The sequence below is a fragment of the Atractosteus spatula genome, chromosome 16 (assembly GCF_055471065.1).
Source record: "Atractosteus spatula isolate fAtrSpa1 chromosome 16, fAtrSpa1.hap1, whole genome shotgun sequence".
NCBI classification, from domain to species: domain Eukaryota; kingdom Metazoa; phylum Chordata; class Actinopteri; order Semionotiformes; family Lepisosteidae; genus Atractosteus; species Atractosteus spatula.
This window is the reverse complement of record NC_142721.1, coordinates 6,884,233-6,905,630: the sequence shown is the minus strand read 5'-3', so window position 1 is coordinate 6,905,630 and position 21,398 is coordinate 6,884,233. Positions and strand designations below refer to the sequence as shown.

The following is a 21,398-nucleotide window of genomic DNA, read 5'->3' as shown; positions in this document are numbered from 1 at the left end:
ATATAATAAATTACGTGAAAAATCATAGGATGGCTCGACCGTGTTTTAACTAAAGTGTGTTATGAATCAATTGCACAATACACAGGAAATCGCTGCGCAGCGAAGCGTTTTAGACGGTGTCTGATCGCTTCGTATCTTCTTAGTTGCTTGATGAGCAATTGCGTAAGCTATTGCTTACAGTAGGGACCGACTGTATGGAGAGACTATGATTTCAAGCGTTTATAATGCAAAATATTCACGAGCATCTACAGAATACTGCACTTAGCATTTTTCTAAGTGTCTGAGTTTACGAATTTCTTAAAAGCTCAGATGTAGCTATAGAAATTACGTCATCTTACTAAGTCTTCAGACTGAGTTTTGTGATAAAATGAAAAATTCCGTTGTCATTTTTAGCCAGATGCTCAGCATATCATATAATTGGCTTTTACTTCGGAATACCACGTGGTCTGTTAACTCGGAAAAACTAGTTCATGCTTTTGCTTTGTCAAGACTTGGCTACTGTCAAAGAACAAAATACAAAACGTCCATTATGTCCAAAGTTCAAAAGCTAGACTTCTGTCTGGGTTTTCCTCTTGGCACACAAATAACTCCTGCCACGAAATCCCTGCACCTGCATGCTGTTGATTTTCAGATGGGTTTCAAGATATTGTTCATGACTTTTTAGTCCATGGAAGGAATCTTTTCCCCTTATATGTCAGAATTCCTGAATAAATACACATCTCCAGTCCTATGATGCTGTTCTCTTCTTTGTCCCTTCAATAAGATTATCAACTCTGGTAGAAAGTGCTCTCTATTGGTGCTCACCTACTGTACAGTAGGCTACTCTTCCCTATCGGTTTAGCAATTCTGAGGGAGAGCTTTTAGATCTTGTTTTAAACGTATTTGTTTGAACTGGTATTCCTGTACTTTCTGTCATGCATATTGTACAGTATATATATTTTTTCCGAATCATCAGTTTAAATCGCTTTTCTCCTGATGCTTAATAAATTGAATGTGATTTTGGTATTGAACAGAGGGCTTTCCACCAACTGTGGCTAACATAACTGAAAACACACTCTAGAGACCCACTACCAATTCATGCTGCAGTAGTAACTGTTGCAGCTGTTCTCCATCTTAAAGCTTCCACTAGAAATGCCTTTTGGTCATGCTCAGAAACCCTAAGGACTATGTTCTGCAAAATATTTTTATATCTAATGCCTGCTAATGTTTGCTTTTCTAGGAGGCAGCCCTGTCAGGCAGTTTTTAATAAGACCTATATGCTTGTCATTCTATCTCCTTTATATGTCAGCTTCCATTAACAAGGCTCAAACTGCAATAAAGATGATTTACTACAGTTTTTTATAAGATTGTTGATGGCCTTATTGTTCTTTCGTTTGCCTTCACAAGGCAGAGAAAACTTGTGAACACTTGATAAATATTTAGCATTTTACCTCTTGGATTTAATATGAAAAGGACAACAGATGATCCAACACACAGTTGTGTATTCATTAGTATTGGATTGCTGGAAGGCTAGTCAGTATGAGTGGAGGACAGAATCTTGCCTATACAGTAGGTACTGCTGGCAACCCATTACTGCATCATTAAAAGACCTGCATGGTAATTGGTTTCTCTCCCCGTCCACCCTCATTTGGAACTATACAGTGTGCATGTTTTGCATTATGAACGAAAGCTACTGATAGTCAAAGATTATTACAAAATGAAGGAGAAAACTAAGAACTGATAATCTGCCTTGCTCTTGTTTGAAATACTTAAAACACATGGTGAACAGTAGGTCACACTTTAATCTTGTAGCTCATCTACAGTAGTTCTAAGGAAGACTTAATCCGCTGCAATTTAGGTACTTAAAGATAGATTATTTTGTTCTGTACCAGCTGAGAGCATTCTTATGTAATGGTTATGTCTGACTGTGCTCTAAAACAGTGGCTCCCAATCCCAGTTTTGGGAGGCCTATGTGCCTGCTGGTTTTTCGGTCTGAGCTCCAAATCTCCAGTGCTAATTGATGAATTGATCTGCATTGTTTAGACTTTTGAAAAAATACTCGACTTCAAGGATACTGTTTCCAGCAGCCCCAGCATACTGTACAGAACTGTAAGCGGCTTCTCCTCAATTTGTTTATCCCCATTTCTGGTTAAACAGCTCTTGGGTCTTGGTGCAGTCTGGCTTCTAGAGAATCAGGCCAGCAAGCAAGCTGATGTGCAAGAAGAAGACGAAAGCAAAGATTTTAAAACAAAATGTTTTCTCTTTAATTTTTAAGTGTCAACAGCAGTACAAAAGATGGAGTGATGGTGAAACGCTTTGTTTGTTTCTAGGAAAAGGAGGACACTCTTGAGGTAAATGAGCTTAAACAGGCAGTCACCCCCACCCCACCCCCACAAGGATACCCCACCCCCGCCATGTCACATCAACTGATTAGGTATATTTAAAGATGGTGTTACATTACAATATGCCAAAAACGCATTGTGTGGAAAAAAAGTTCTAAAGTTTTGTATACATAGCTAAGGTGCCTATATACACCAGAATGTGTTCCTCAGCTGGTGTATTACCTTTTAATATTAAATACTACCAAAACAGAGGAGACAAAGCTCCATAAGTACCACTGTAGAATTATTTTACCTTTTAGTTTACCTCACGTCAATACTGCACATGAAAACCATTGAATGGCTGGTTTACATTATGAAGCCAAGCAAAAAAAAGATGATTTTTTTAATTATCTTTTTTTTTCTTTTTTTACAATAATATTCTTAGCAAACAGCTGTCTTTTGTACTGTATAAAGAAGTGTGTGAAGACAAATGTGATGGAAACCTTTTTAAGTTCAATTAAAAACTTTACACTGGACTGTACAAGATATTCTGATAAACTATTTACATTTTCAGACTTATAACATTTGTTTTCAAAGCAGCAACAGACACTAGTTTTTTTTTTTCTCTATTAACGCCCATACAAGACCTGCCATGGGCCACGGTACCTGCAGTGAAAGATTTCTATGCAGAGAACTTGCTTGTAAGAGTCTGATAGCGGGTTTCAAAAAATAGCAGCCCTAGCGAAAGAAGAGCCACACCCACAGTGTTGCTATAGAAACTAAAAAAAAGCAAAGTACCATTGACAACAGCCTGGGTTGCCCCCAACAGCAAATTTTACACTTCAGAACAGCAGCTAGCATGTCAGTCCAGCATGTCAGTGAATTGTGCTGATTAAATTAACACAGAGAACAATCTCACAATACACATCACAAATTCCAATGTCAGAAAAGAGTTACAGTAAGATAAGTTATGTAGTATCAGCTTATAAGCTTGTCTTTTGTTAATAAATTCGCTTTTACATGGCAAAGACAATAATGAGTTAACATAAATGCAAAGCATACTAAACCTGCCACAAGCTGGACGGCTAACTTAGAAACTTTTTTAAAAAATAATTAGCGAAAACACAAAAAATAAGACCAAAGGAAGACAGACAGGAAATGCACACTAGAGGCTCTGCAATGTGCAGCACACAAACTAATAAATATTTGCACGTCCCATATAATCTAAGCTCACCAAGACCCTCACTTGTGTTTTTCAACAAATTATCCAGAACCAGATGCTCATTACCCATCCACTTTGCTTGAAAATCATATTTCCAAAAAAGGCGCAAATATATCGTCTTGACTGCTGTGAACCTATATTTTTTTCTGTTACATATTTGGCACATGAGTTTTCACCTGCTAAGGGTCAGATTAAAATACAGCTTCATGGTTTTGTGAAATAGATTCAGTCATTTTATAGCTGCTGATGAACGTAAACACGGTTGGTTAAATAGCTTTCTGTTAAGTGCTTGTTCTGTAACTGGCCAAAGAAAAGAATTTTGTGCACTGCCCTCATGAAAGATGTTAAATTGTTTTGCCATCGTTCAGTATTTTAAATGACCATCTGATCTTGCGTACCTTGAACGTATAAAACGAACATTATATGACTTGACAAGCCGAGAAATCTTTGTATTATCAATACTGAGTTTGCCTTGAGATTAATTTGTTTACAGTATTTAATTAATTAGTATTTAGTTAACAGTAGCAGTTGCGGTGACTTGTTGATTTGAGTACCCAACTGCTAATCCAAGGACAAACTGCTTAATTGCTACAAACAATATGTAGCACTGCCATTTCCTGAAACAAAAGCCTACTTTTTTAAAAGTGTTTTAGTTAGTTGAGTATTTTGTAGCAATGTTCACATTTTCTGAGGATTGTCACCTCCTTCCTTTTGAGCCAAGTTACCAAAGAAGTACCAATACGAGAATCACAATCATAAAATATTGGCGGATTGTATCCCTGAACAAATAAATCATTGAAATACAAACAAGTGAGGTGCCTTGCTGTCTCAGCTACAGGTCCAATACTGCTCTCTTTCATCATGGTTGTAAATTCAGCATCTACATGAGGTACAGTGACTTGTCAGTTTTTAGACATGGACCAACATACACTGATGTATAAAAAAAACAGTAAAATACATAACTTATACTTCACTAAGTATTCATGAACAAAAATAGAATTCTATTTTCCTATGTTATATTTACAATTAAAAAATCTACTATGAGATGGTGAATTTTTAAAAAAACAAAACAAAAAAAACTTTGTTTTGAGCTCCAATTTAGGTTAAAACATTTTAAGTCTTACCGTGTTTATTTTTATTTTTTTTCTGATTGTCCTTTAATTATTTTGCACTGACACTTTTAGAGCCAACACTGGCTAATAAATACAATAAAATGTCTGTATGTACTATAGAGTTTCAAATACAATACACAACACAAACATATGTGACTAACAAAATGGGCTTTTGGAGGCCGGTGTGTCTCAGTTGACCAGTCACTATGTGAGCGTATGGCTGAGTTCACTGAACATTCTTGTTTACACAGCACTGGAGCTAAAACAAAGTGTTCATACATAATGTATTTTTGCATAAATAAACTAGACAGAAAAATGACTCAAATCTGGCAACTGTGAGACAAGCCCACAGGAGTCAAAACTGATGACTTTTGTTCATGTAGTTTTTTCGTACAACAGCTTCACATTAGTCAGAATTGATAAAAAATACCATTTATATCCAGTGCTTTTAACACTTACGAAAAAATGTCTCTGTGTGAGTTTTAATTTTTTTTTCTATTTTTTGTACTACAAGCGCAATCAAGTTTCAGTCCCAAGAACAGTCCTTTGTTTTCCATCAGCCTGCAAAATATTATTTTGGCATGGTCATGAAGAATGGAAATACAAACAATCAAAAAATATATAACCTAAAAACTAATTATTTTTTTTTTGCCTGTGTGCAAAAAGAAAAATAACAATACAATAATTGTACAAAACATTCTACTTAGCGTCCTACGCACTCACACAAAAAATAAAATAAAATAAGGGGACCTAATGAGAACTGCTCAAAAGTTTTAAGACCTTAATAAATACTCTGCATGAAAAACAAAAAAGGGAGATTTAAAGTTTGATCAAAATGTAAAAATCAAAAATGCTTAATTCTCGAACTCAGTACCTTTTGAACTGCTGAAAGTAACAGAGTGATCATCAGATCAGTGACAGCCGACACAGGTTAAGAAGGTGGCAGTATGGCCTGGAACTTTGAAATGTTTTTGCTGGCCAACATTGTTTGCTGCTGATGAAACAGACCAGTTCAAGGGCATACCAAAAATAACAAGACTCATACATTAATAATGTTCTATTTGAGACGATACCTACTCGTCAGTCATTTTAATAATCCCTCACAGCTTGGCTCACTTATTCCATCTGTTCACCAGCATCTCGTGGCTCTTTTGCACTGTGGCCTTGTGAGAGCACTTTGATGAACAGCACAATCAATGCTGCTTGAGATTCCCCATTGTTTGCCTCTCATAGATGCTCCGAACAATTTTGGAGACAGATGGCACCCCCTTGGGGTGAAGGCTACCATGGGCAGGAACGGATAAAGCACCCTGTGGGTTAGAGGGGCAGATAGGTGCTTTACTGGAGAAGAAAGCGGAAACTGCACCAAATGGGCCACGTCTCATGTTCTCAAAAAGAAGGCCACCCTTTTAGACTCCAGTAGGTCATATAAAACAAAGTCTACTGGCTGCTCCTCCAAAGACAAACTTAAAAGGTCACAAAAGCCCCATAACCATGAAAAGTAATAAGGAGGCACTGTACTGTCCTGCTTCTGAGTTACATTAATCAAGATTACATTTTCTTGATTAAGACAATTAATGAAGATTAAATTGTGTATCCTACATTGTAAGACACTGGCTAATATGTCCTAGAGTCTTTATAGGTTTACTTTATAGGTACTTTATTGGAAAATCTTTTGAAGAATTTTGAAAACATTAAAAAACGGTCAGAATTAAAAGTGAACCAAATGCAACCCTGACCTTTAAAAATAAAATAACATGTCATTTTCTGAAACATTAGCATATTTTCTACCTTATATTCATATAGAAAAAAAATAGTTACTCTGCATAATGTGTCTCATTAATTCTTGATGTAAAGCCAGATGATTTTTTAATTCAGAGCACAGTAAATTAAAAACACATCTAAGGCAAATGATCATTTCTATCTATGGTCTGCCCCTGTGGTCATGTCTCCTATGAAATCTAGAAATCTGTATTTTACCGAAATTAGAAGCATTGTGTCTGAAATTGCACATTAGCACCTGCTTCCTAATGTGACTTCACTGCCAGTTTCATTCCAACAATCCAGTAATTCGTAAGACTTGAATATGAGGCTTCCTGCATGTAAACATCATCTGTCAGTGTTAAGACTATCTGAGTTGATTAAATTAAGTTTTAATCGTATGGAAAAAAAATCAATTAAGGAATTTAAACTTTGTGTCTTATTAAGGGGTGAAGTGCTAAACAAAATCTACTGTATGTACTGTACCACAGCAAATCTGATGCCACCAAAGCTGCCTTTTGCTGCCTTTCCAATTTCACAGATTGGAAGCTATTGGCCCCTTGGCATTCTGGAATGATTACAATCACTCTGATTAAGAATTAACTCTGTAAGATTGAATGCAAGGGCTGAATAAAGACCTTACAGAACTGAATGCAGCAGAAATTGGTTTCTGTAGACTTCGCTGACAAGTAACTGGTGATCACTCTGTTGTGCTTCCTTGAGAAATCCTGAACTCATGGCACATTAACAGGCAAAAGCATCTGGGCATGTGCACTGTGGCAACCATATCCACAACTAAACAACCTGTCACCAGATTCCTGAGTACTTTACTACTGTAGTGAAAAAAGAAAAGTTTGTTATTTATGCTGTCTCAGTTAAGATACCAAAAGATTGTCTAAGACTTTTGCAGTGTCTCCCTTAAGACTTAAAAGATTAAGATATTTCGTGAACGTTCTGAAAATGTTTGGCACGTTTGGAGTTAAAACTGTACAAAATGGAAAAAAAACAACAATGATAATAATTATAATAATAGCAATAATAATAACAATAATAATCAGGGAGTCTGATGTTTTCCCTCTGCGCACTTCTGCACACTTGTGGACTTGTTCTATGTTTCATCTTAATATGAAATCTCAAAGTTTTTTTTCTTTTTCTTTTTTTAAATAATTCAGATTAAAAACACATTCACAAGCTGTTGGCTGGCACAGCATACCTGAGTGAGAATATAACCCCCATCAAAAACAGTAATGTAAGCTTTTAAAAGCATTCAAAAGAAAAAAAAATATATGTATATTTATATATAAGAAAAGGTAAGACTGTGAGAGAGCTATGGATTCTTATTAAATGTTAGGTTTCAAGTCCTGTCATCCGAAGGTTTGTAGGCAAAAACCTAAATGTGTAAAATGTCCATGAACAAAACAAAAAATAAAAGAATTTAAAAAAACAATCAAACTGCTTCACACATTAAGAAACATTTAAGACCATTTGCTGTTGAATCTGTCAGAGCCACATATGCATGCAGGCTCTTTAAGAACGTTTGTTCAGAAGAGTTTTTTTTTCTCTTTTGTTTTTCTTTGCTGTAATCAGCAGGCGCTTCTCAGTTGGCGCTGACAGCCTCTTGAGTTTCATTGTCACTGCTGTAGTCCGATTTGGGCTCGTCCTCATAGTCCTCGTACATATCCATCTCATCCTCTCCGTTCACTGTCTCGTTGCCCACCATGCCTCCACTCTCCATCTTCATCCCGTAGGTGCTCTGAATGACCGGGATGGTGGGCTCGGGGCTGGCAGAAGTGCTGGAGCAGTCTGATGTCATCTGAGGGGAGGGTGTGGTGGTTGCCATGGTGATAGCTCCAGGATACACAACACCTGCAGTTGTGTTGATCGGCATCTGAGGTTGCTGCCTGCATGACAAATGAATCTGTTACTGTATATTTCACAGCAGAAGAAATATATATTTATATATTTCACCACCAAAAGAAAAAACAAAACAAAACAAATAACCTTACTCAGTCATTTGAATAACCTAACCTGCTGCTTGCTCAATGAGAGTTTGTCCACTGTTTAAGTGTGGCGACAGCAGTTTGGAAACTCTTAAGATTCATTAACTCCAAACTCCAAAAATGTAACTGAATTTGTAATTTGATTCATTGTGTCACTGAGCTTTGTTGGTTTTACTGAAAGTCCTTGGTAGTTATGATTTGTTGCAGGACAGAGATTTAAGAGTTTTAATCCATGACTTCTAACAGTAAAGAACAGAAAAAAAATCTGCCAGAATTAAGGAATGTAATTACAGTCTAAAGGCATAAAAATGAAGGAATGTTACAAGTACTTAGACTCCTGTATTTCGTCCCTTAGGGTAGTCAAACAATTAAAGTATTTTAATTGCCAAATTTAACTCAAGTTACTCATATATTTTACTTCAAAATCTACAGTCTTTAGCATCTGTGAAAAAGATTTAAAGGAGTCCTGTGGACAATACATCTTTTAAATTAAATTGTAGAAAAATAACTAAAGGGAAAAAGAAAATACATCCCATACACGCCTTGTTATTGTGAAGTATTCAAGCTTAAATATCTTTTTTCCTGCACGTGAAGTATGAACACCTGGAGCAAACTTTTCCTAACTGACCACATATAATAAATTATAAAGTTAAACTTCTAGCTCATGCCCTAAAGGCCTTTTCTTAAATTAATGCTTATATTTTATATTCTATAAAAATGTCTGTGTCTACTTTCTTTGCTTGCAGCCTGCTATTGTCCTAATTTAATAAATTACGGCTATTAAAATTCACTTGAGTTTAAATCTATGTTCTTTAAAATGTAGGATTGCAATTAATTTAAACACTTTGCAAATGGTTTTTATTAAAACTATCAAAACCAGTTTTCATCATCGTCATTACAAGTATAATGAAAGAATAACAACTGTTTATGAAAAACGGCTACTTGTTATTGTTTAACGAGCTGTTCATTAGAATTGTGTTGGAGTAATATATCATCAGAAACATTACTTAATGAGCTACTGTATAAATATAATCACATCCATTACGGGGTCAGCAGTTGTGTGTAAGAATTTGGCACATGCAGTACTCTCTGCTCTCACTGAAGCGTTACTCTAACCTGCAGACCATTTCAGCTCAACCATCCTTCTTTGTGGAAAGAGGAAAAAACTGAAAAAGTCCAGGACCTATACTGATTTGGTATAAAAGTTCAGGACCTAAACTAATTTGTACTACATTTTTACATGTATATATGAGAAATACTTGCCAAAGCTATAAAGGCATTGAACAGAATATTAACCAGTTAAGTCAAATCAAACAATACATCACTGTAACCTCAATAAAACAGACCGATTGAACAAAGGCGTTCAGCAGTAATTCGAGTCAGTCGTGTTTAGAGGTTGTTTTATTGTGGTTCATCGCCTGTGTTAATACTAAAAGGTAATGGAATATGCGTGTCAGCAGCTCACAACTGCACCTACCCTACAGTGAAGAACTGTCTCATCTCCTGCCTCCGAGATCGCATCATCTGCTTATACTCGCCGATCCGCAGCTTCTTCCCATCGATAATGCAGGTGCGTTTAGGCCGGGGCTTGTACTTATAGTTGGGGTATTTCTCTAAGTGAATCTTGCTGAGCCGAGCTTGCTCCTCGTAGTACGGTTGCTTCTCCTGGTTTGACATGGCTTTCCAGCGGGAACCTGATGTTAGAATCACAGGCAAGTCATTGAACAAAGCTTCTCGAGAAGGAAGTAAACAGGAACAATCCCTCATTTTCCTTTCCTCCTTGTCACACAGCTGAAACTACAGAATAATGCCAGTGTTGAATGTTTTTTTTTGTAAATTAAAAATGACAGCAAAAGTGGAATGCCCTTTCTCTCCCTCACCACTCTCTTGCTACAGATGACTTCAGCACATCAATATATTCAATTCTGAAAAAAACTCTTTAAAACTCTTATCATCTTTAATATGTTTCCAAATCATTTTATAGGCCTTGAATTGGTGTGTTATTGAATTACTGTAAATAATTACTGAAATATTGTTTTAGTATTACGATAATACTAAAGATATCAGTTGAAGTATCACAGTGTATTGTGTGTAGAGCTTCAGCTTTGTAGAGGTGAATATACAGTATTTACAGTATATGATTCATGGTATTTACCTGCTGAAACCAAAGGTATTTAATCACAATTGTCAGAGGTTAGACATTTAACTTTAAAAATATTGCTGTTCACAAAAAGAGGTTCAAAGACGCTGACGGACTGTTCCTGAGGCTTGGACATCTGCACAGCTCCATCAAGGCAGACTGTAAATACTGTGCGGAACAAACAGGATGTCTAGAAGAATGCAGGTCTGTCACTTTGTTTATGAAGGTTTATCTAAACTTTGCTTTTTTGTCTTCCGTGAAACGCATCAAGTTACATTTTTGTAACATAGCATAACAGCTACTTTCCAGCTGTGTTATACGATTAGTAAAGTAAACTCTTTGTTGTATAGGATTCCATTTGAATTAGCTTTCTGTTACATTACAAGAAAACAACAGCACTGTAAATATTTTGACCATCCAATGTGTCCAACTTGAGGGGGAGTTCTAGTAGCTGTGATCTATTGATTTTCAGTAATAAAGGAAGAGATCCATTAAGCACTGCAATTTTTTATAACAAGATTTTAGTGACAGGCAGTAAATCCTTTGGAATTTAGGAGAGGTTTGATTCCTGTGCTATGTTGGATTTAATGTGAAGGCTAACACCTCTAGCCATTCAACAGCATTACAATATTTAAAATACACATACAGAGTTTATTAATTACGGTACATATTAATGAAGATCTCAGGGGAAATCTGAAGCACAGAATAACAAGATTTATTAAACACTAATTTGAATTAAAAAAATGGCTATCAAAATTTAATTAGCACACTCTTCTGTTTGTCTGAGACTACTTTCTTGATGGTTCTGTAGTATAAACAAGTAAAAATTGGTGTTACTGCATTTTCAGTCTCTCTGCAGGTGCAAACTATTTCTGAGATTATTAATATCCACTTCACACATACAGCACAGCCAACATGTTGTCATATATTTTGTATTTTAAAGAAAAAAACTCATACATGACAACAGAGTAGACATTTATCTTGCAGCTTTTTTTAGCCCATATTATCGAACTATATTCTATACATTCATTTATCCAAAGTATGGTTTTGAGTTTTGAAGAAGTACAGTACTTGAATGTCTGTGCCCAACCAGTCTTTCCATTTATTTAAACAGTATTTCAGTGTTTTATGAATGGAGTTCTGTTTCTTGCAGTTATTAACATGGCACTTTTAAATGCTACACATTTATCACTCTTGCCAGGAGCCAAATAGCAAAAGGTTTATGAACAGCTAAAAGGCTATTCATAGAAACTTTAAGATAGGTTTGAAAGGATTCTGATTATTTTGTAACTATAGAGAAATATAGATAATAGTGTTTTTGAATCAGTGAATAGTTCACTGGAGGGAAAATATGTTTTTAAATAATATTAATAATTCAGGTATTATTTCCATTGTGTTCATGGAGAAATATTTAGAATAATTCGGTTTTGTTTTATTTAAAATTTAAACACCAACCAAAGAAAATGCCAATATTATAGTGTTTTAGGAAAATTGTATTTGTTTTAAACACTTCGGTCATGTATCATTTTAATTGTCCACATGGCACACAAGTACTCTATTTAAATTATATAATATACAGTATACTCTTTTTACCATACTGTATATAGCTTATTTTTTAAATGTGTGACAGAATTTGGAAAAGTATACAAAACTAGGGAAACCTCATTAGGTTTTGAGCACAATTACCAAAAAATCATATTAAATAAGATGTGATTAGTCAATTGTGAATATTTATGTTAATTAAAAAAACAATTTGTTTACAAATCATCTTAATTATGTAGAAGTTTTCTTTTTACAGTACCACATTCCCATGTCTGAGGACAAGATCAGGAAGAAAGATGAGAAAAACTGTACATTTACTCCCACTTGTTCTACCAAACGATACAGATTTGTTATTGATTACAGAATGAAGTTCTGTATGTCACCAGAAATGCTCATGAGGAAACCTCATCTTAATCCCCTATAGTTATTCAGTCATGTGATCATACTGGAACATAATCTGCACCGCAGTACAGTATAAAAAGCAAACAAATTATTAATTATTAAAACATATAATAAATGTATTTACCTTGTACTGTAGCATAAACAGTGTATTATACAGTACAGTAGCTTACAAGTGACATATGTTTTTACTTACTTTTTCCTTCAAATGGTGTGAGTTTAAAATTATTATTTTTCCAAGTGCTGCATCAGTGTAGAACAGCTAATTTCAATTTCGTATTCAGCAGCTTTTGCCAGCATGCTCCTGACCTGGCCTTAGCTGACTGAGGACAAATACTCCCACAGTCAGACCACTCTCTTTTTCTCTTACACTGCAGACCAGAATGGAAGCAGGTGAGTTTAAGGGCTCAGGACACCTGATGGGGCTCTGCAGGAAGCCAGTCAGCCACAGGGGTCACTGCTGAGTAAGCACTGACATAGGAGGTTTTATCCAATGTTAGGCCGGTGCCACATGGGCCAATGGAAATTTCAAAGCAGCGATTTTTGTACAGTATGGTAGGGTTCAATCTGTTATCTGTGTGAAGGATTTTACAAGGCAACCAACCTGAATATGAAACAGAATGGAATACTTACCTAGTATTTTGCTGATATTGGAGTTATGCATGTCGGGAAATGCCTGGAGTATCTTCCTCCTCTCATCTTTCGCCCAAACCATGAAGGCATTCATTGGCCGTTTGATGTGGGGCTCGTTGCTGTTCCTTCCTCGGCTTTCCCTGTACACTCGCGCCTCAGTGGTGCTGGCGCCTCCTGTTGGCCAACAATAATACTGTTGTAGTTTACCTGCAGAGCCATTCACTGCTTTACTCCCTGGAAACACCAGAGCAGGAAGAAAAGAGAGCAATGCAAAACATTAATCACCTGCTTTCAGAGGGATGGCCAAATTTCTAAAAAAGAAATTGCCAGTCTCATAGGGCTTTAGTAGAAAATTGTGCCAAAAAAGAAGTTGTTGGTTCTAGCCTAGGCAGTAGCCTATTTCTTTTTCAAAACCAGGAAAAAGCAGAATGATAAATTTAACTATTTTCACCATCTGTCATTTTGTATCATCAAAAGCTGACTTTTTCCAATTTCTGATAACTCAGTTATTAAAGTTCATCTCATTGATTGGGAACCAAGGAGTTTTGTGGAAAAAACGGGAAAGGAAAATAAGATCTACATAGAACAGGTATATAACATCTCACCAAGCCTTTATCAGAACAGATTTACTGTAGCAACAAGCAGTTCCTGGGACAAGAATTCCTTTATTTAAGAGCCATTAAGTAAATTTTCTTACTTTCTCTTAGAGAGTACACCACAGTGTCTACCATTATTTGCTTCAATCTCAGATTTACATGTTTTACATGGATTCAAATAAGTACGTCAACTATCATTTTAATAAAAAATGAAATGAGTGTTGTCTTTATAAGGACAGGTTAAGCCCCAAAAAGCATACACAATATTAACATATATTGATTATGGCAATGAGTGTATACACCACTGGGACACACTGCTTTGTGGGTCGCACATATTTAACTATGCTTGAGTGAAAGAATCCCTTGTGAATGCATATTAGGTTCTTATTTTTATACGTAGGATTTGAAAGAGTTGTGAAACATTTATAAATTTCTAAACAAAAACCATGTCTATAAACAAGGACTTTAAAAATTAAAAATAAAAAACTTCCCATATGCCATGATACATGTTTAATGATCCAAAAATTGGAAAAGAAAGCTTGGAATGACTTTCATGAATATTTCATAACCCACATGTGATGTGTATTCATTAGGACCTTCAACTCTTAATCTTGGCACATTACCTTGTTTTTCCCTGCTAAAGTTTATAATGATTTTTTTTCATCCAAAACCAGGCATGTATTACTAGGTCCACTCCCTCTTTGTATAAAATGTTCAAACAATCTGTTTTTACTTTAGAATAAGTTGTATGACAGAAAGTTCAACCGTTAAAATGATTTTCTGAGTATAAACCAAAAACATAAGAAGGTAGTTTCCTCATGAGAAAAGTTATTTTTTATTGCTGTTATTAAAAAAATGTCCCTGCAAAAGAGAAAAAATACCACACTGAAGACTTAGAGTACTGCTTCACCTGCACCTATAATTTCTATTGCTACCTGCATGAAAATTTTAACAAAAATTAAATGTGGCTAAAGAGCCTTTATCTCTGATAATCTAGCACTGAAAAAAGACACCAGCTGTCCAGATGTCCAGTAGGAGGCTCTGGTCTCCTGATTATTTTGAGCAATGTTAGTATACAGTGACTAAAAATCCATTTTCTACAGTTCATGTTTTACAGTCATACCAACACATTTATGCCCCATAAAGACTCCTCTTTATCTGGAAAACCAGCACAATTTGCTTATTCACACCGTCATGGTGCATCAGTCAAGGCCTGTAGTTTCTTGCACGCAGAGGCAGTACAGTCTCTTGTCATTTTAAACCAGGAAGCAGACTTACTGAGGCCAGTTTTAAACAACAGAATCACTCAGGGAAAAGGGAAACAGTCACCGAAATGTCTTAATGATAGCCGCTGAATTAAAACACTTTAAACGTCAACAGCTTCACATTTTTTTCGAGATTTATTTCTTCTTCGACCTGTCTAAAACCAAGACAAGAGATTTAACTGTTCAACTGCGAGGAGAAAAAATATACTTTGCTGTTTTAAATAGAAGAAATTGTACTTTTTTTCTTCCAAAAGGTCTTGGTATCAGGTGGGAAGTCCTACTAAAGTGTAACAGGATAGACAGAACAAATGTTTAATTCTCAGTTTCTAATCAAATATGTGTACATATATGTTTGTGTCTGTCATGGTCAGAGAAAAGGTCTTCAGAATTACCGACATCTTGTTCTTCGACTGAAATCAAATCTCACACGGAAATCACAGTCAACCTCAAATGCTGCATTTTCACTCCCATTTCATGCCAGCTGCTTAAAGCTGTGAGGATGTGTGGATAATACACTACCTTCCTGCCACCGTCCCCACAGTACATTAATTTCATTTAGCACGCACTAACCGTACAGGATAAATTGATTTCACTTTGTATGGTTTTGACAGCCATGTTTATTGTGCAATGAAATGTAGTGTAGCGTTGGGCTGACAGCATCCATCAACACATGGCAATCTGCTGACTGCCGGGCCAGATGAAGGCATCCATTACCCCAGGAGCGAAACGCTCGTTCAGACACGACAGTCACTGTCTGCTCCCGAGGATCACTGCACTAATTTATGATGCCCCCAGTGCCATTACTTTACAACTGACACTGATTCAGCAATTTATATACTGGCATGCATGCATATAAGCAGAGGTGAGGTCCTTCTGAAGAAAAAAGGAGACAAAAACACAGATTTATTTGCAAATACACCATTTCAATAAGTTAATTATAACTATTTCCAGGAAATCATTTTCTGATCTAAGAGCTTTGAGTTTGAACTGAGGATTTCTTACAAGCGATTACATTAACACTATGCTATAGCCTATATTTATGAGCCTAGCCTTTCTTAAATATTGTGAAATTTTTAGCAACCGTTTTAGGAACTTTAGGAAGATTTACTGCCTTTACTAGTGCAGAGTGAGATTTAGCCTGAACACCAGGGCTAGTTCTTTGAAAAGTACCATTAGATTATTCTGCATTCTCCATGCTGGGTCACTGTTTTGGAAATTCTGATCTAGAGGGAAGAGTACCTCTTACTGGTTTACCTGTTCGTTAGGTTCTCCACTCCTTTTGTTGTGCTTAAATACCATGAAACGTATAACAAACTGCTTTTAATTTACATAACACATCATTCAAAAATATCTAAATATAATGTCTATAATATTTACCTTACAAAATATATTTGTCACAAAATAAATATTTATTTAGTTAAACTGAACTGTTGATGACTAAGCTATTTGCAGATTCAGAAAAAATATGAAATGAATCACACAACTCACAAAATTAGCCCCACATTCTAACCAATTTTCTTATCAATAAGACTGCAGTGCGGAACGTTTCTCTTCTTCACTAATTCACTGTGGAGGTGAAAAAAAAGTATTTCCACATGTACGTCTCTTGGTGGACAAGAAACGACAGTCAAGGACTTTTGCACATGTGCCCAACAGCAGTTGACTCATTCCTGTTTATAAACACGGGTGGTCCGTGTTTAATTTTCCATAGGGGGAGGAGTTTTCTTTCTTGCAATCAAGATTTGCTTTAAACAAAAACAGACAAGTAGCTGGCAATGAAGCCAGCTCACACGAGGTTATCCGATATCCAAAAACATATAATTTACAAAAAGTTTTTTTATCTTCTTTCACTCTAAAAAACAAAAAAAGTGTTCCGACATTAATTGATGCTTGTCTGATAGACATTTTTAGGAAGCACCTTGTTAGGTTGCTGATTGTGTAAACAAATACAGATGTTTAGCAATGACATGGACAGACCCTCAGGGTGCTTGCAGTGAGCTGAGGGTGTTAATAGAATGTATGTTGATTTACGAGGTCTGGTTAACAATCCGACAGAAAGATACGTGAATTTCTTTTTAATTTCTCTTAAAAGTAGATCTGGGAAGCATCAACCACATAAATTACAAGTGCCCAGAGAAAGCAGCGCAGAACCAACTCACACCTGCCTGAAGCAGGCCTATACTTGATAGGGACAAGAAGGGAGCCAAAAGCTGAGCTCTTCCATTTCTTCCCAGAGTCAGTCTTTATAGAAGGGCAGAGGGGCTGTCACAAAAGAATCTTCTTAGAATGATCCACTTTGGCAAATAACTAACAATCACGCAAACCTGCCAGCTGTTTTTGTCTTAAAAATAATATAACTTCTCCTGAAGGTATTATGCCTGACAATAGAGTTTCTCCATTACTGACATTTCAGTTTTGAAAGGAATATATCATGACACATGGAACACAATGCAATGAGCACCGATGAGCAATTAAAGCATTACAAATTACAAGCCTTTTAAGATCTACTTAAACATGCCCGATGTTTTTTTTTTTGCATGTTGAAAGTTTTGAATACTGCTGTGTGTAAATGAGTATAAATGTTGAACATGCCACTACTTGTTTTGTGTAGCTACTGCTTTTTCTGTTATTTCTTATATTACATGCTTTCAAGTCTGGTATGTTAAGGTTATGGTTGGGAATTGAGTCACTCTACAAACCAACTAGGATTTAGATGCTATAGTACAGCATATTCACAAATGACATGAAAAAGAAAACAACTTAATTGTTCTATGTTCTGTAGTTTGTCAGAAACAGAAAGTCATTTTAGTGAAAAAGCTAATAGTCAAATTGTGTGTAAATATTTTTTAAATGTGGCCAGAGCTGCAATGGTGCACATTAGGATGTCATAGAGAGTTTTGCTTAATAATTTTTTTCCAATTAGAACTACAGTACAGATCTCACCATGTATTTAATTTTCACCCAAGGTGACAGTGAAATAAATAAGGTTCCCCACCCTTTCGAAAATGAAAAAAAAATCACCCATAGACTAAATTTCTACTCCATTCTTCCTAACTGTCGAGGGTAAATTAGGAAACTGATATCTTATTGCAGACGCAAACTTTTTAGCCACAGACGTGCCTGCTCTATACATCCATACACAAGACGCACAATAAATTCCCTCTAGTAGGCACTGAGGAAAACATTAACTTCTCATTCAATAATTCAGCGACAGCGCTACAAAACAAGCACATTTTTATAGGTCGCTCCATATGGAGTCAATTGCCCATTAATAGCTAATCAATCCCTCCTCTTTTTATTCTGCTGATATTGTCACAAACCACGTTTAGATTAGCCCATTTCCTGCTTGGGATCTCTCAACATGCCTTTTGTTCTCTCAGGGCCTGTCTGACGGAGGCTGCTTAAACAAGCACACGACCCAAGTGGCACAGAAGTTATAAACTGCCATATGTGAATGAACAAAGGACCCATACTAAAGCCTTTTGTGGTATTTGTTAATGTTTTTCATCTGAGCTTAAAAAGACCTAATGACTTTGTGGTGAGCTGATGCATATGGCTCGTGGCTTTGCAAAATGAAGGAAATTCTATCTACTTCTACACCAGCTTCTATTTTCCAGTGTCCCTCGTTAGAATTTTGGCAGCTGGTAATTCGGTTGCTGCATGCATTACAAATATTGGTTTAAGCAACCTAAGGCTTTCTGACAGTTACAGGAACGAAGAAGCATGGCTTTGCTGAAAAATAAACTAGTTCTTCCATATAACGCTGGTTTTCTTTTCTGTGTTTTGGCAGACACGCCACACTTTGGGCACTAAAGAATATAGGATACAGAAATCCTCTTGTAAAAAAACATGGTGGTACAAAAATGCAGTGGTAAAATCTGTGTCTTTCAGGAACAGAGGATTCACAGGCTTCATACTAATATCCTGTATATATGTATTAATACTTTAAGGACTGAGAGAAGTGACAGCAAATTTGGTCATTCGTCACGTTTACCTTTTTACCAGAATGGAGTATGTAAAATATTTCAATGTCCTGATCAGTAAGACTGACCACAGAGTGACGGGCATTGTTAATAATTCTGCAAAACTCCCATTACATTTAACTTAATTTGCCTTCGAATCATTGTGATTACAGACGGCTTTTGTCTATAGCGCTGTACACTTTCTTTGGCTGATGTTGGCGAGTACATGCGTACTGATTTTTTGGGGGTTATATACTGCATATAACCATTATGCTTCTTCATGACAAAATAATATTTCTATCATTTCATTGTTTATGCATAAACCATGGCATTCCTGTTTTCATCAGCTATAAACAAATGATTATAATGGCTGTGAAAGGATTAGTTTATCTGGATGCATGTGTATTTTACAATACAGATTTCTTCAGATGGTGAAACAACAAATGATGATAACAAATAAGTGATGGACGTTCTGAAGTGATAGATGTTACAATGGTTTGAAAAGGTGTTGGCCTTAATTCAACGTGTACCCTCTGGGAACAACTCGTCATGGCCCCTGTCTCTCTGCACGTCCTTAATCTGAAGTCTGTTGGAGATTTGCTGCAGAAAATTATCCGGCAAATTTCTCTAACTTTCTCATTCAAAAGGGGCAAACTCCTGTTGAACTAATTATTCTACTACTCCACTCAGAATCCTTACATACTGTATCTCTTAAGAAGAAAAGTACATAGAGCTGTAGTAGAAAAGTAAGAATCCTCTGTTTTTCAGTAAGAATCCTCTATTGTTGGATACTTTAGGATACAAAAAGAAAAGACACATTACTTGTTAACTCCAATATGCAGAAACCAGTTTGCACTTATTTTTAAATGCCTTGATGCACAGACTTGAATTCAGATAGTGCATAAAAAAATGAACAGATAAATAGTTGCAGAATAGTGTACGTGTGGGTGTGTTGTATACTGTATCTATGCAGAAGGAATATATATGTTTTTTCTTTTGCATGCACCCCTGCTCACACGGCGAATTCTTGAAAGACAGACAGCAGTATAACACACTGCAAGTATGCATTCTTTTGAGAAATATTTACTACTTTGTCTCCACACAATCCCGACCATTAAAAGTGAGTATGATTAACTTTTTTCTGCCCCTGTGAAGTGCCATGGAAACTGCTATAAATATTTATGCATGACAAATATTGGCGCACAGAAGCGTTCTTCTCCTGTGTTTAGGAATAAAAGCCACAAAGGGGGATGACGCTTTGTCAAGCAAGCGCTACCAGAATTTACACCTCCACGCCAGGGGACCTTAAACAACTGACATCACACTCAGGGCCAGCACTGGAGAAATGCCAGCTTTGTTCTCACTTTCCACTCTTCTAATCACCTACCTGTGAAAAGGAGAGTGTGACCCATTTCTTCAAACACACATACAGTACACACAGATCGTGCTCCGCTTACAGCCATCGGCCTCAATGCTAACCTCTACAATATACAAATGCATATGGATATTCCTCTTAGTGGAGGTTTCTACTCTGCTAAAAACTGCTGGGTATCATATTTGATTTTGAAGTTACAATGTAATGGGGAAAAAAGAAAATCTAGTGCTTTCAGGTGTCAGCCTTGCTGCTTTTTGAAATTACAGTTTTATATATGTAGAGCCGAAGATCAGCAAGAACACTAATGCGAAGGATTTATAACAAAACTATCCCAAATAGTTGCTTAAAGGGTTTTTATGACTGTATTTTACATTAATATTTCACAATAACAAATTTCCAACACTTAAAACACTGAGCAGCTGTGATTTGTCATCTTTTCCTGTAACAATGGTAGCACCACTCCACAGCACTAGCACGTCGTTGTAGACAAGCAATCATTACTCCTGACAGACAGGGTCTAAGAGATATTGTAACATTCTACCTGATCTCTTAACAACATAAAGAAATTTGTTATTGGCACTGGTTAGTGTGATGTGCAACTCCAAGTCAAGTTGACAAAAGGTTTAAGTTATCTTTAAGCTGTCTTTTATCCGCAGGGCTGTGGTTCACAGGGGCTCACAACCTGTGTTACGTGGAGGAGGGGGGCTGGGGTTCCACTCACCATCCACATCTTCAGGCCTGGTGAGGTCAATCACACGGGGGCCTATCTTCCCATCTTCCCCCAGTTTGGCTGTCAGCTGATGACCCAGATTTTCAAACTGCACTCTGTCCTGCAGGCAGAAGCAAAAACAAAAACACCACCAGTCAGTCGAAGAGGGGAAGGTGAGTGAAAATTATTTTTCAAATATTTATTGAATAGGCATGTTTGTGTGACACTACTGACCACTCGCTTCCCTCAGAACCAAGTCCTCCTCTTGATACCAACCATGCTTAGGCTTTCAAGATCTAAACATCTTCCATCTTCCATCCCCCCATTTTGTATGGAAAATGGCATCTAAACAATTTTATTTTTACTTCAGTCAAGGCGGTTT

General features: G+C 36.4%; 1 protein-coding gene across 16 annotated transcripts in view; it reads right to left on the bottom strand.

Annotated features, from left to right (window-relative positions):
* Positions 1 to 2,219: 2,219 nt before the first annotated feature.
* sox6 (SRY-box transcription factor 6) overlaps positions 2,220 to 21,398 on the bottom strand; it is a 200,495-nt gene continuing 181,316 nt past the window's right edge. For 9 of the 16 annotated variants that reach the window (XM_088934650.1, XM_088934653.1, XM_088934658.1 and 6 more), the window contains 4 exons: positions 21,029 to 21,137; positions 13,110 to 13,343; positions 9,873 to 10,089; positions 2,220 to 8,296 (listed from right to left, as the gene is read on the bottom strand). In XM_088934650.1, coding sequence (XP_088790776.1) covers positions 7,993 to 8,296; positions 9,873 to 10,089; positions 13,110 to 13,343; positions 21,029 to 21,137 — 864 coding nt within the window. In that variant the 3' untranslated portion in view covers positions 2,220 to 7,992. The remainder of the gene's footprint in view (positions 8,297 to 9,872; positions 10,090 to 13,109; positions 13,344 to 21,028; positions 21,138 to 21,398) is intronic. The other 7 variants (XM_088934660.1, XM_088934662.1, XM_088934664.1 and 4 more) reach the window with 1 other exon arrangement.